Here is a 12,690-nt window from a genome sequence, read left to right as displayed (position 1 = left end):
TCATTAAACCGCGGAGACGCAGCCTAATGCCTCGGAAAATCCGATCTGCCTGTTTACATGACAGTCGCATTGGCACATATCCGATTTATTTCCACATATGAACGAGGCCTGAAACCGATCTCGAAATATCCGAATGCATGCGTTTTTTTCCTGTTTACACTGTCATAGAACACATCCGATCTGTGTCGCATACGAGTAAAAAATCGGAATTGGGTCACATTTCACTGACAGTGTAAACGAGGCCTTAGTGCCTTCACTCTTTTTATATTCTGCTCCTTGTTTGTGAAGGCCGATGAAATCTTCTCTTAACTTATTGGACCATTTTTTTCCCTTAGCCATATTTCTAACTTGCAGTCAAACGTGACACTCCACAAACCTCTCCAGTTCAGATGTGTCATGTGTTCTAGCTCAAGCACACCTGGTGCCGCTCATGAGGCCCTTGATTAGTGTGACGACGCCTGTTCTGCAGATCTGTGCTGTTCTGAGGGATTATATTCAGGGCGTTGAGTAATTTTGAAACTGCAGAAGTCATTAAAAGTTGCATTTTCAGTTGAATTTAGGGAAACCACTTGAAACATGAGCTATTTCAATTACTTTTGTTGAATTTGTTCATTGCAAACAGCTGAAAGTCTGTACATTTTGCCAATAAACCTGATTTGCAATGGGCACACATATTGAAATGGTTGAATAATTTCAACTGTATATGTTTGTGTGAGAGAGAGTGTGAGTGTGTGTGTGTGTGTGTGTGTGTGTGTGTCACTAGTATGAACACAATGCCATGACTTCATCTGTGTGTGTGTGTTGACTGCAGCGAGGAGCTCATGAGATCAGAGAGATCCGGCAGTTCCACTTCACCGGCTGGCCGGATCACGGAGTGCCGTATCACTCCACGGGTCTGCTGGGATTCATCCGCCGGGTCAAAGCCAAGAGTCCTGCGAGCGCGGGGCCGATGGTGGTGCACTGCAGGTGACGCTCGACCCTCTCTCCGCACAACACCTGTGTGTGTGTGTGTGTGTGTGTGTGTGTGTTCTGTTAAACACGTGTGTGTGTGTGTGTGTGTGTGTCCTCAGCGCTGGAGCCGGACGCACCGGATGCTTCATCGTCATCGACATCATGCTGGACATGGCGGAGCGAGAAGGAGTCGTGGACATTTACAACTGCGTCAGAGAACTGCGCTCTCGCAGGGTTAACATGGTCCAGACCGAGGTGACCAATCACACACACACCTCACAGCAGCCAATCACACACACACCTCACAGCAGCCAATCACACACACACCTCACAGCAGCCAATCACACACACACCTCACAGCAGCCAATCACACACACACCTCACAGCAGCCAATCACACACACACCTCACAGCAGCCAATCACACACACACCTCACAGCAGCCAATCACACACACACCTCACAGCAGCCAATCACACACACACCTCACAGCAGCCAATCACACGCTGCCTCTCACTCAAGCTCCGCCCACTCAGAGATATCAGACCTTGTGCTTCTATAAATAAGGTTATAATAAAGAACCATAAAGAATGCCTAGCCTGAGACTTTATCTGACCGTCGCATGGAGAGACACAACCTGAGGATATTCCAAATGTCACTTCATGAATGATTTGCGTCAAGCGGTCAGTCTGATCGGCGTCTGGCATCCGTTATATAAGAGTGTTTCCGTCCAGAGAAATATGACCTTCTGAAGTTTTAATAAACATTACATTTTCTGAGATTTCATTGTTTATATTCAAAAGGTTAAATTTGTGCTCAAACCCCCAAATCTACAGAAAAATGACCTATCATTAAATAACACTATTAAACACATTTCTGTTTATTGAAATAAAGCTGAAATAAAATACAAATATACATATTGCATGAAATCATAGAAAATGTAAAAAAAAAAAAAAAAAATTTTGCTTTGGAAACTAAATGAAATAAATTCTCACTGGAAAGAAATAAAAACTAAAACTGAAATAAAAATACAAATAAATTAAACCTATATAGTATTTTGTTTTAAACTAAAAAAAATGACAATAACACAAAGTAACAAATATTACTAAAAATTTGACTAAAATTAAAATGAAAAACGAAAATATAAAAATAAAAGCTAATTAATAATTTTTATAAAACTATAATAGTATATAAATAATACTAAAATAAAACTGTGAGCAATATAATATAATATATAATATATTGATAGCAAATGAGTACAACATGACATTTCTAAATTTATTAGAATATTTATCAAATTTAAATATATTTAATAAATAAAATATAAAGTACATATTATTATTTAATATTAAATTGAAAACGAAATATTTAAAAACGGAAGATATATATGTCATTATCATATAAGACTAAAACTAAAGCCGACATCAGTCGATCAGTGATGGATGTATTGATGGATGTGTTGATGGATGTATTGATGGATGTATTGATGGATGTGTTGATGGATGTGTTGATGGATGTATTGATGGATGTATTGATGGATGTGTTGATGGATGTATTGATGGATGTATTGATGGATGTATTGATGGATGATGGATGTGTTGATGGATGTATTGATGGATGTATTGATGGATGTGTTGATGGATGTATTGATGGATGTGTTGATGGATGTGTTGATGGATGTGTTGATGGATGTGTTGATGGATGTATTGATGGATGTATTGATGGATGTATTGATGGATGATGGATGTGTTGATGGATGTGTTGATGGATGTATTGATGGATGTATTGATGGATGTATTGATGGATGATGGATGTGTTGATGGATGTATTGATGGATGTATTGATGGATGTGTTGATGGATGTGTTGATGGATGTGTTGATGGATGTGTTGATGGATGTATTGATGGATGTATTGATGGATGTATTGATGGATGTGTTGATGGATGTGTTGATGGATGTATTGATGGATGTATTGATCTGATGGATGTATTGATGGATGTGTTGATGGATGTGTTGATGGATGTGTTGATGGATGTATTGATGGATGTATTGATGGATGTGTTGATGGATGTATTGATGGATGTGTTGATGGATGTATTGATGGATGTATTGATGGATGTATTGATGGATGTGTTGATGGATGTATTGATGGATGTGTTGATGGATGTGTTGATGGATGTATTGATGGATGTGTTGATGGATGTGTTGATGGATGTGTTGATGGATGTATTGATGGATGATGGATGTGTTGATGGATGTATTGATGGATGTGTTGATGGATGTGTTGATGGATGTGTTGATGGATGTGTTGATGGATGTATTGATGGATGTGTTGATGGATGTGTTGATGGATGTGTTGATGGATGTATTGATGGATGTGTTGATGGATGTATTGATGGATGTATTGATGGATGATGGATGTGTTGATGGATGTATTGATGGATGTATTGATGGATGTATTGATGGATGTGTTGATGGATGTATTGATGGATGTGTTGATGGATGTATTGATGGATGTGTTGATGGATGTGTTGATGGATGTGTTGATGGATGTATTGATGGATGTATTGATCTGATGGATGTATTGATGGATGTGTTGATGGATGTGTTGATGGATGTGTTGATGGATGTATTGATGGATGTGTTGATGGATGTGTTGATGGATGTGTTGATGGATGTATTGATGGATGTATTGATGGATGTGTTGATGGATGTGTTGATGGATGTGTTGATGGATGTATTGATGGATGTATTGATGGATGTGTTGATGGATGTATTGATGGATGTATTGATGGATGTGTTGATGGATGTGTTGATGGATGTGTTGATGGATGTATTGATGGATGTGTTGATGGATGTGTTGATGGATGTATTGATGGATGTGTTGATGGATGTGTTGATGGATGTATTGATGGATGTATTGATGGATGTGTTGATGGATGTGTTGATGGATGTGTTGATGGATGTGTTGATGGATGTGTTGATGGATGTATTGATGGATGTATTGATGGATGTGTTGATGGATGTGTTGATGGATGTATTGATCTGATGGATGTATTGATCTGATGGATGTATTGATGGATGTGTTGATGGATGTGTTGATGGATGTATTGATGGATGTGTTGATGGATGTGTTGATGGATGTATTGATGGATGTATTGATGGATGTGTTGATGGATGTGTTGATGGATGTGTTGATGGATGTATTGATGGATGTATTGATGGATGTGTTGATGGATGTGTTGATGGATGTATTGATGGATGTATTGATGGATGTATTGATGGATGTGTTGATGGATGTGTTGATGGATGTGTTGATGGATGTATTGATGGATGTATTGATCTGATGGATGTATTGATGGATGTGTTGATGGATGTGTTGATGGATGTGTTGATGGATGTATTGATGGATGTATTGATGGATGTGTTGATGGATGTATTGATGGATGTGTTGATGGATGTGTTGATGGAGGTATTGATCTGATGGATGTGTTGATGGATGTATTGATGGATATATTGATGGATGTATTCATGGATGTGTTGATGGATGTGTTGATGGATGTGTTGATGGATGTGTTGATGGATGTATTGATGGATGTGTTGATGGATGTATTGATGGATGATGGATGTGTTGATGGATGTATTGATGGATGTATTGATGTATGTGTTGATGGATGTGTTGATGGATGTGTTGATGGATGTATTGATGGATGTATTGATGGATGTGTTGATGGATGTATTGATGGATGTATTGATGGATGTATTGATGGATGTATTGATGGATGTGTTGATGGATGTATTGATGGATGTATTGATGGATGTATTGATGGATGTGTTGATGGATGTATTGATGGATGTATTGATGGATGATGGATGTGTTGATGGATGTATTGATGGATGTGTTGATGGATGTGTTGATGGATGTGTTGATGGATGTGTTGATGGATGTATTGATGGATGTGTTGATGGATGTGTTGATGGATGTATTGATGGATGTGTTGATGGATGTATTGATGGATGTATTGATGGATGATGGATGTGTTGATGGATGTATTGATGGATGTATTGATGGATGTGTTGATGGATGTGTTGATGGATGTATTGATGGATGTATTGATGGATGTATTGATCTGATGGATGTATTGATGGAAGATGGATGTGTTGATGGATGTGTTGATGGATGTATTGATCTGATGGATGTATTGATGGATGTGTTGATGGATGTGTTGATGGATGTGTTGATGGATGTATTGATGGATGTATTGATGGATGTGTTGATGGATGTGTTGATGGATATGTTGATGGATGTATTGATGGATGTATTGATGGATGTGTTGATGGATGTATTGATGGATGTGTTGATGGATGTGTTGATGGATGTGTTGATGGATGTATTGATCTGATGGATGTGTTGATGGATGTATTGATGGATATATTGATGGATGTATTCATGGATGTGTTGATGGATGTGTTGATGGATGTGTTGATGGATGTATTGATGGATGTATTGATGGATGTATTGATCTGTCATTGGTGTATTGCTGTTTCAGGAGCAGTATGTGTTCATCCATGACGCCATCCTGGAGGCGTGTCTCTGTGGCGACACCACAATCCCGGCCAATCAGCTTCGCTCGGTGTATTACGACATGAACCGCTTGGACCCGCAGACCAACTCCAGCCAGATCAAGGAGGAGTTCCGGGTCAGTGTGGCACAGCATGTAAACCATAGAAACACACTCAAATAGTCAAGATGATAAGCTGCAATACATCGAATAATGAAGTAAAACATTTTCTCGGGTGCTCTTCGCGTCTCAGTCAAATGACCCTTTTTTTTTTTTTTTTTTTTTTTTTTTTTTTATGAAATGGAACTAATCTTAGAAGATAGAAGATAAGAGAAACTTTGATAAGTTTGATACAATTCTTTTTTTAATATTTTGTATTTTTAGGGGATTTTATGATACTAAATTATGTTTACGCTGTATTTATAATCCATTTGTTCACTTTCTGAGCATAGACCTGAAAATTAAATTTCCAACTTAAACTGTTAATCTTAGAAACACATTTTACTCTAAAACTGCAAGAAAATCAAAGCCATAAATCTACCCCAGTGTGTTCCACATGTGAGCCTGATCTCTCAGTAAAGGAGTGTTCAGTGAGAGTGTGTTCGGCTGCAGTTCCACACGCTTCCACTAGAGGAAACTCTCCTTCATTTCCAATGCGTCATTTCTGACCGCGAGGACTGTTGTTCACAGGACCATTTAACCTGTTCGAATCATGTCCCTGATTTTTTTTCTGTTCACAGCAAGTGCCAAAACCTTTACCAAGTTTTGTACCAAGTAAAAAAAAAAAAAAAAAAAAAAAATGTAGAATTTTCCGGTCAAAAATGACCGAAGAGCACCAGAGGGTTAGTGGTAATGGCCTTACGCTGTAATAGAATAAAATAAGTTGATATGAATATGTGTGTGTGTTTGGCAGACGTTGAACATGGTGACGCCGACGCTGCGCGTGGAGGACTGTAGCATCGCTCTGCTGCCGCGGAACCACGAGAAGAACCGATGCATGGATGTCCTTCCTCCTGACCGATGCCTGCCCTTCCTCATCACCATCGACGGCGAGAGCAGCAACTACATCAACGCCGCGCTCATGGACGTACGTCACGCGCTCACGCCAGCATGTGCTCAGGGAACACACTCAAACACAGGTGGAAGTGATTCATTTCACTGCCAGGAAAATGGCTAAAAGCGATCCATAACAGCGAACGAACACAAGCGTTTGATTGTTAAACAGGCGAAAAATGCACAAAATATTATTTAACATTTTTATATGAAATACATATTTTCAAAAACACATTTTACTCTAAACCTGCAAGAAAATCAAAGCCATAAATCTAATCAAGTTGTGTTCCGCATGTGAGCTGATCTCTCAGTAAAGGAGTGTTCAGTGAGAGTGTGTTCGGCTGCAGTCCCGAGCGCTTCCACTAGAGGACACTCTCTCAGGGTGTTGAGCGCGAGGAGCACGAGTGAGACTGCTGCTCTCAGGACCTTTAAACCTGTTCAAACCTGTGTTCACACAGCAAGTGCCAAAACCGTGACCAAGTTTCGTACCATTCCAATTAAAAAAAAACTAAACTATCATCTCCATCGAGGGGGAGAGCAGCAACGACATCACCGCCGCGGTCATGTGATCATGTGCTCAATGAAAATATTCAAATCCAGGTGGAATTGATTCATTTCACTGCCAGGAAAAGGTCTAACAGCGAACGAACACAAGCGTTTGTTTGTGTGTTTGTGTGTTTGTGTGTGTGTTTGTTTACTAAACGGGCGACGGCACATTTGTTTTCATTACAGTAAGTGTGTGTGTGCCAGCGCTGGTAATAAAACGAGATGTGTGTGTGAACAGCGGAACGCTACACTTCTGCAGACGCTGGCGTGTAAATAAGATGTTTAAGATGTTAATAAGATGTTTTCCTCTCTTCATCCTCATCATCATCATCTTCTTCATCTTCATCATCATCATCATCATCATCATCATCCTCATCATCATCTTCTTCATCATCATCATCATCCTCATCATCATCTTCTTCATCATCATCAGAGCTACAAGCAGCCGTCGGCGTTCATCGTTACCCAGCATCCTCTGCCCAACACCGTCAAGGACTTCTGGCGGCTGGTGCTGGACTATCACTGCACATCTATCGTCATGCTGAACGACGTGGACCCTGCGCAGGTGCCACACACACACACACACACACACACACACACACCTGACACACACCTGACACACACCTCACACACACCTGACACACACACACACACCTGACACACACACACACACACACACACACACACACACACACACACCTGACACACACCTGACACACACCTCACACACACCTGACACATAAACACACACACACACACACACACACACACCTGACACACACACACACACACACACACACCTCACACACACCTGACACACACACACACACCTGACACATACACACACACACACCTGACACATAAACACACACACACACACACACCTGACACACACACACACACACACCTCACACACACCTGACACACACCTGACACACACACCTGACACACACCTCACACACACCTGACACACACACACACACACCTGACACATACACACACACACACACACACACACACACACACCTCACACACACCTGACACACACACACACACCTGACACATACACACACACACACACACACCTGACACATACACACACACACACACACACCTGACACATAAACACACACACACACACACACATGTTGTGTTTTCATGTTTTATGGGGACTTTCCATAGACATAATGATTTTTATACTGTACAGACTGTATATTCTATTCCCTTACACTAACCCTATCCCTAAACCTGCCCATCACAGGAAACATTCTGCATTTTTACATTTTCAAACAACATCACTTAGTATGATTTATAAGCTGATTTCCTCATGGGGACCAAAAAATGTCCCCACACGAACAAGGATTTCGGATATTGCCATCCTTGTGGGGACATTTTGTCCCCATAACGTAGGGTTTACCAGGCCACACACACACACACACACACACACACACACACACACACACACACACACACACACCTCACACACACCTGACACATACACACACACACACACACACCTGACACACCCGCATCAGACGGACACACACACACACACACACACGTTCTCTCCTCAGTTGTGTGTGTTCTCTCCTCAGTTGTGTGTGTGTTCTCTCCTCAGTTGTGTGTGTGTGTTCTCTCCTCAGTTGTGTGTGTGTTCTCTCCTCAGTTGTGTGTGTGTTCTCTCCTCAGTTGTGTGTGTGTGTTCTCTCCTCAGTTGTGTGTGTGTTCTCTCCTCAGTTGTGTGTGTGTTCTCTCCTCAGTTGTGTGTGTGTGTTCTCTCCTCAGTTGTGTGTGTTTTCTCCTCAGTTGTGTGTGTGTTCTCTCCTCAGTTGTGTGTGTGTTCTCTCCTCAGTTGTGTGTGTGTTCTCTCCTCAGTTGTGTGTGTGTTCTCTCCTCAGTTGTGTGTGTTCTCTCCTCAGTTGTGTGTGTTCTCTCCTCAGTTGTGTGTGTTCTCTCCTCAGTTGTGTGTGTTCTCTCCTCAGTTGTGTGTGTTCTCTCCTCAGTTCTGTGTGTTCTCTCCTCAGTTGAGTGTGTTCTCTCCTCAGTTGTGTGTGTGTGTGTTCTCTCCTCAGTTGTGTGTGTGTGTGTTCTCTCCTCAGTTGTGTGTGTGTTCTCTCCTCAGTTGTGTGTGTGTTCTCTCCTCAGTTGTGTGTGTTCTCTCCTCAGTTGAGTGTGTTCTCTCCTCAGTTGTGTGTGTTCTCTCCTCAGTTGTGTGTGTGTTCTCTCCTCAGTTGTGTGTGTTCTCTCCTCAGTTGTGTGTGTTCTCTCCTCAGTTGTGTGTGTTCTCTCCTCAGTTGTGTGTGTTCTCTCCTCAGTTGTGTGTGTTCTCTCCTCAGTTGTGTGTGTTCTCTCCTCAGTTGTGTGTGTTCTCTCCTCAGTTGTGTGTGTTCTCTCCTCAGTTGTGTGTGTTCTCTCCTCAGTTGTGTGTGTGTTCTCTCCTCAGTTGTGTCCTCAGTACTGGCCTGAGAACGGTGTTCACCGCCACGGCCCGATCCAGGTGGAGTTTGTGTCGGCGGATCTCGAGGAGGACATTATCAGCAGGATCTTCCGCATCTATAACGCGGCGCGGGTGCGTACACACACATACACTCACACACACACACACTCACACACACACACATACACACTGATGCGTGTTGTTTTCCTGCAGCCTCAGGACTCTCACTCACACACACACACTCTCTCACACACTCACACACACACACACACACACACTGATGCGAGTTGTTTTCCCCCAGCCTCAGGACTCACACACACACACACACTGATGCGAGTTGTTTTCCCCCAGCCTCAGGACGGGTACCGGATGGTCCAGCAGTTCCAGTTTCTGGGCTGGCCGATGTACCGGGACACTCCGGTGTCCAAACGCTCGTTCCTCAAACTCATCCGACAGGTGGAGAAATGGCAGGAGGAGTACGATGGAGGAGAGGGAAGGACCGTCGTTCACTGCCTGTGAGTCTCTTACACACACACACACACACACACTCACTCTCACACACTCACACTCTCACACACACGCATGATGGAGTGATTGAGCTCTACTGGGTTTATGAGCAGTTCTGCAGCGCCATCTAGTGTTCACAGACCAGATTCAACACAAGAGAGACACACAGAGACACACACACACGTACACACAGACACACACACACACACACACACACAGAAACATTTATTTCGATAGTCCACTTCACACATTCTACTAACTACAAGTAATTTTGCAACTCCATGTCCACTAGCGGTCATTAGATTATATCCTCTATATCAGTGTCAGTGTTTCTGAACTCCTGAAACGCCTCCATTGTAGTCTTGAGTTTCTCCCGGGAACGAACACGTCACAATATTCCTCATTATAATAATTCATACGCAGAATAAAGGGGCGGGGCCTGGTTGAGTTAGTTAGTAGTGTGTTAAACTGGCGGTTATGGTAAAAGGGGCGGGACATTTCCCAAACACACTCGAAGCGCTCGACCAATCACAACACACTGCTCCAGCCGACCAATCAGAGCACAGTGTGCTTTTCAGGAGGAGGGGCTTCATAGAGACAGGAAGTAAACAGAGCGTTACTGACAGACTGGGAAGAGAGGAGCCGCAACAATGGAGAATATGAGGAAATAATCAACATTCAAGCAGGAAAACCTGTTCTAGTGGAGCCTGAAACATCATCAAGCTCTTAATGCTGCAGATGTTGATGTGTTGAAGGTCTTGATCATCGTAGAGTGTGTGTTTGTTCAGGAACGGTGGCGGACGCAGCGGGACCTTCTGTGCCATCAGCATCGTGTGTGAGATGTTACGACACCAGCACTCGGTGGACGTGTTCCACGCCGTCAAAACACTGAGAAACAACAAACCCAACATGGTGGACCTCCTGGTGAGTGTCATCATAATCATAATCATAATCATACAACATCAGATCACGCTCGCTCCTGATGATGTCATAGCGACGCGTTCAGTCATGTGACGCCAGTGCCGTTCATCATCCAATCATCAGCAAACATGTCGAATGGGTTGATTTCAGAAAGTGTATTAAATCACCAACATGATCATCTCCATAAACTGGTCATCAAACTTAAAATGTAAATTCAGTTTTGATGATGACACTTAAGAGAAAATAAACATTTTTTGTTAATATAAGATAATACGAAGTGTTTGTTTCATGTCTGTATTTGTACGATCACTCTGAGAAATAAAGCTTTGTTTATTGGCATCGACAGTTTCCATGAAGAACCTTTAGCATTCCCTCATCAGGAACATGTTCTCCGAAACACTCGTCCTCTTAAAGTCCTGCAGTCGATCCTTCTATCCTCAACTCATCTTTCATCCGCAAAATTACATATTTAAACGTTTTTTCCTCTTCATGCTTTAAGATATCTTGAATGTAACTCGACACCGTCGCCTCATTTAGTATGCGCGGCTCTATGAATATGCAAATGAGCCCCGCCTCCACTCACTCCCTCAGCTCAGAGATCCACTGGTTGACGATCACACGTTGATCTGATTGGTTACAAGGTCGTTTGTGACGTCAGAAACACCAGCGATTTCAAACCGTGTTTTTGAGACTGTCTTTGGTTCACTGCAGTTTTAAGGAGGAAATACTCAGCAATGCTGTCGACTTATGAACTTACACATGGTGTGTCTTAAAGCGTATTAAACACCACATAGACACATAAACAACATTAAACACTGGATTCTCACCACAGGGGGACTTTAAGAACTGATCACTGAAAGGTTCTTTGTGGAAATAAAACCCTGTATTTCTCAGAGTGAACGATGAAGAGTTAATCCGCAGTGTGTGTGCAGACAGTGACCTCTGCTGGTGTGTGTGTGTGTGTGTGTTCTGCAGGATCAGTACAAGTTCTGCTATGAAGTGGCTCTGGAATACTTGAATTCTGGGTAAAGTGTGTGGACGCGTCCCGTTCTTCCCCTTTTCCCCGGACACTGAAACGACGGGATCGAACGCTTGAAGATGAAGATGATGAAGATGATCCCGAGGAAGAGAGACGTGCCTCGTCCTCCACTTCTCCTGCGTCTCCTCTCGGTGTTTGTGTGGAATGCGACGTCACGTGGATGTTCATTTTTTTCATTGTTTTTATGTCGGTTTGCTTTTGTACTTTGGTTTATTAACTCTAGGCATGTACAGTCGAATCATATTCTCATATTCTGTGTTTGTGTTGAACGATGATGGAAAAACTGCTGAAATCGTCCGAAGATCCAAAGCTTGTGTTCGTGATCATTTGTTTATACTGTAAATAGTTGAAGTTCACCAGATAATTTATTCATTGACAGATTTTTGTGAAGCACACTGAGTGACAATCATGCTTTGATTTGGTCATTATTATCACACGGACTCGACATGTAATAGTGACCAGATTGTATTGTTATCTTTTTATTTATCTGGTATGAAAAAAAAAATCAAAACCTATAAATACATATCTATATCTGCCAAAGCTGTGTGTGTGTGTTTTCTGTGAGTTTTCCCAACACATGGCCGATCAGCGATTGTGATGCATCTGTCTCCCACAATGCACTGCACTGGAACAGTGCTATCATAACTGAAAAACTAATAAAAAAACATTTTCATTC

General features: G+C 42.1%; 1 protein-coding gene across 11 annotated transcripts in view; it reads left to right on the top strand.

The window, feature by feature from the left end:
- The window catches only part of LOC130078838 (receptor-type tyrosine-protein phosphatase mu-like), a 211,428-nt gene extending 199,373 nt beyond the window's left edge, over window positions 1–12,055 (top strand). For all 11 annotated transcript variants that reach the window (XM_056244549.1, XM_056244548.1, XM_056244545.1 and 8 more), the window contains 9 exons: window positions 812–966; window positions 1,071–1,206; window positions 5,500–5,649; window positions 6,425–6,598; window positions 7,544–7,675; window positions 9,554–9,679; window positions 9,899–10,062; window positions 10,843–10,978; window positions 11,951–12,055. In XM_056244549.1, the coding sequence (XP_056100524.1) occupies window positions 812–966; window positions 1,071–1,206; window positions 5,500–5,649; window positions 6,425–6,598; window positions 7,544–7,675; window positions 9,554–9,679; window positions 9,899–10,062; window positions 10,843–10,978; window positions 11,951–12,004 (1,227 nt within the window). In that variant the 3' untranslated portion in view covers window positions 12,005–12,055. The remainder of the gene's footprint in view (window positions 1–811; window positions 967–1,070; window positions 1,207–5,499; window positions 5,650–6,424; window positions 6,599–7,543; window positions 7,676–9,553; window positions 9,680–9,898; window positions 10,063–10,842; window positions 10,979–11,950) is intronic.
- The last annotated feature ends 635 nt before the right edge of the window (window positions 12,056–12,690 follow it).

Source organism: Rhinichthys klamathensis, unplaced genomic scaffold, assembly GCF_029890125.1.
Source record: "Rhinichthys klamathensis goyatoka isolate OS25496 unplaced genomic scaffold, OSU_Roscu_1.1 h1tg001002l_1, whole genome shotgun sequence".
Classification (NCBI taxonomy): Eukaryota; Metazoa; Chordata; class Actinopteri; order Cypriniformes; family Leuciscidae; genus Rhinichthys; species Rhinichthys klamathensis.
Note: the sequence above shows the minus strand (reverse complement) of the source record. Positions and strands in the feature narration are given on the sequence as shown.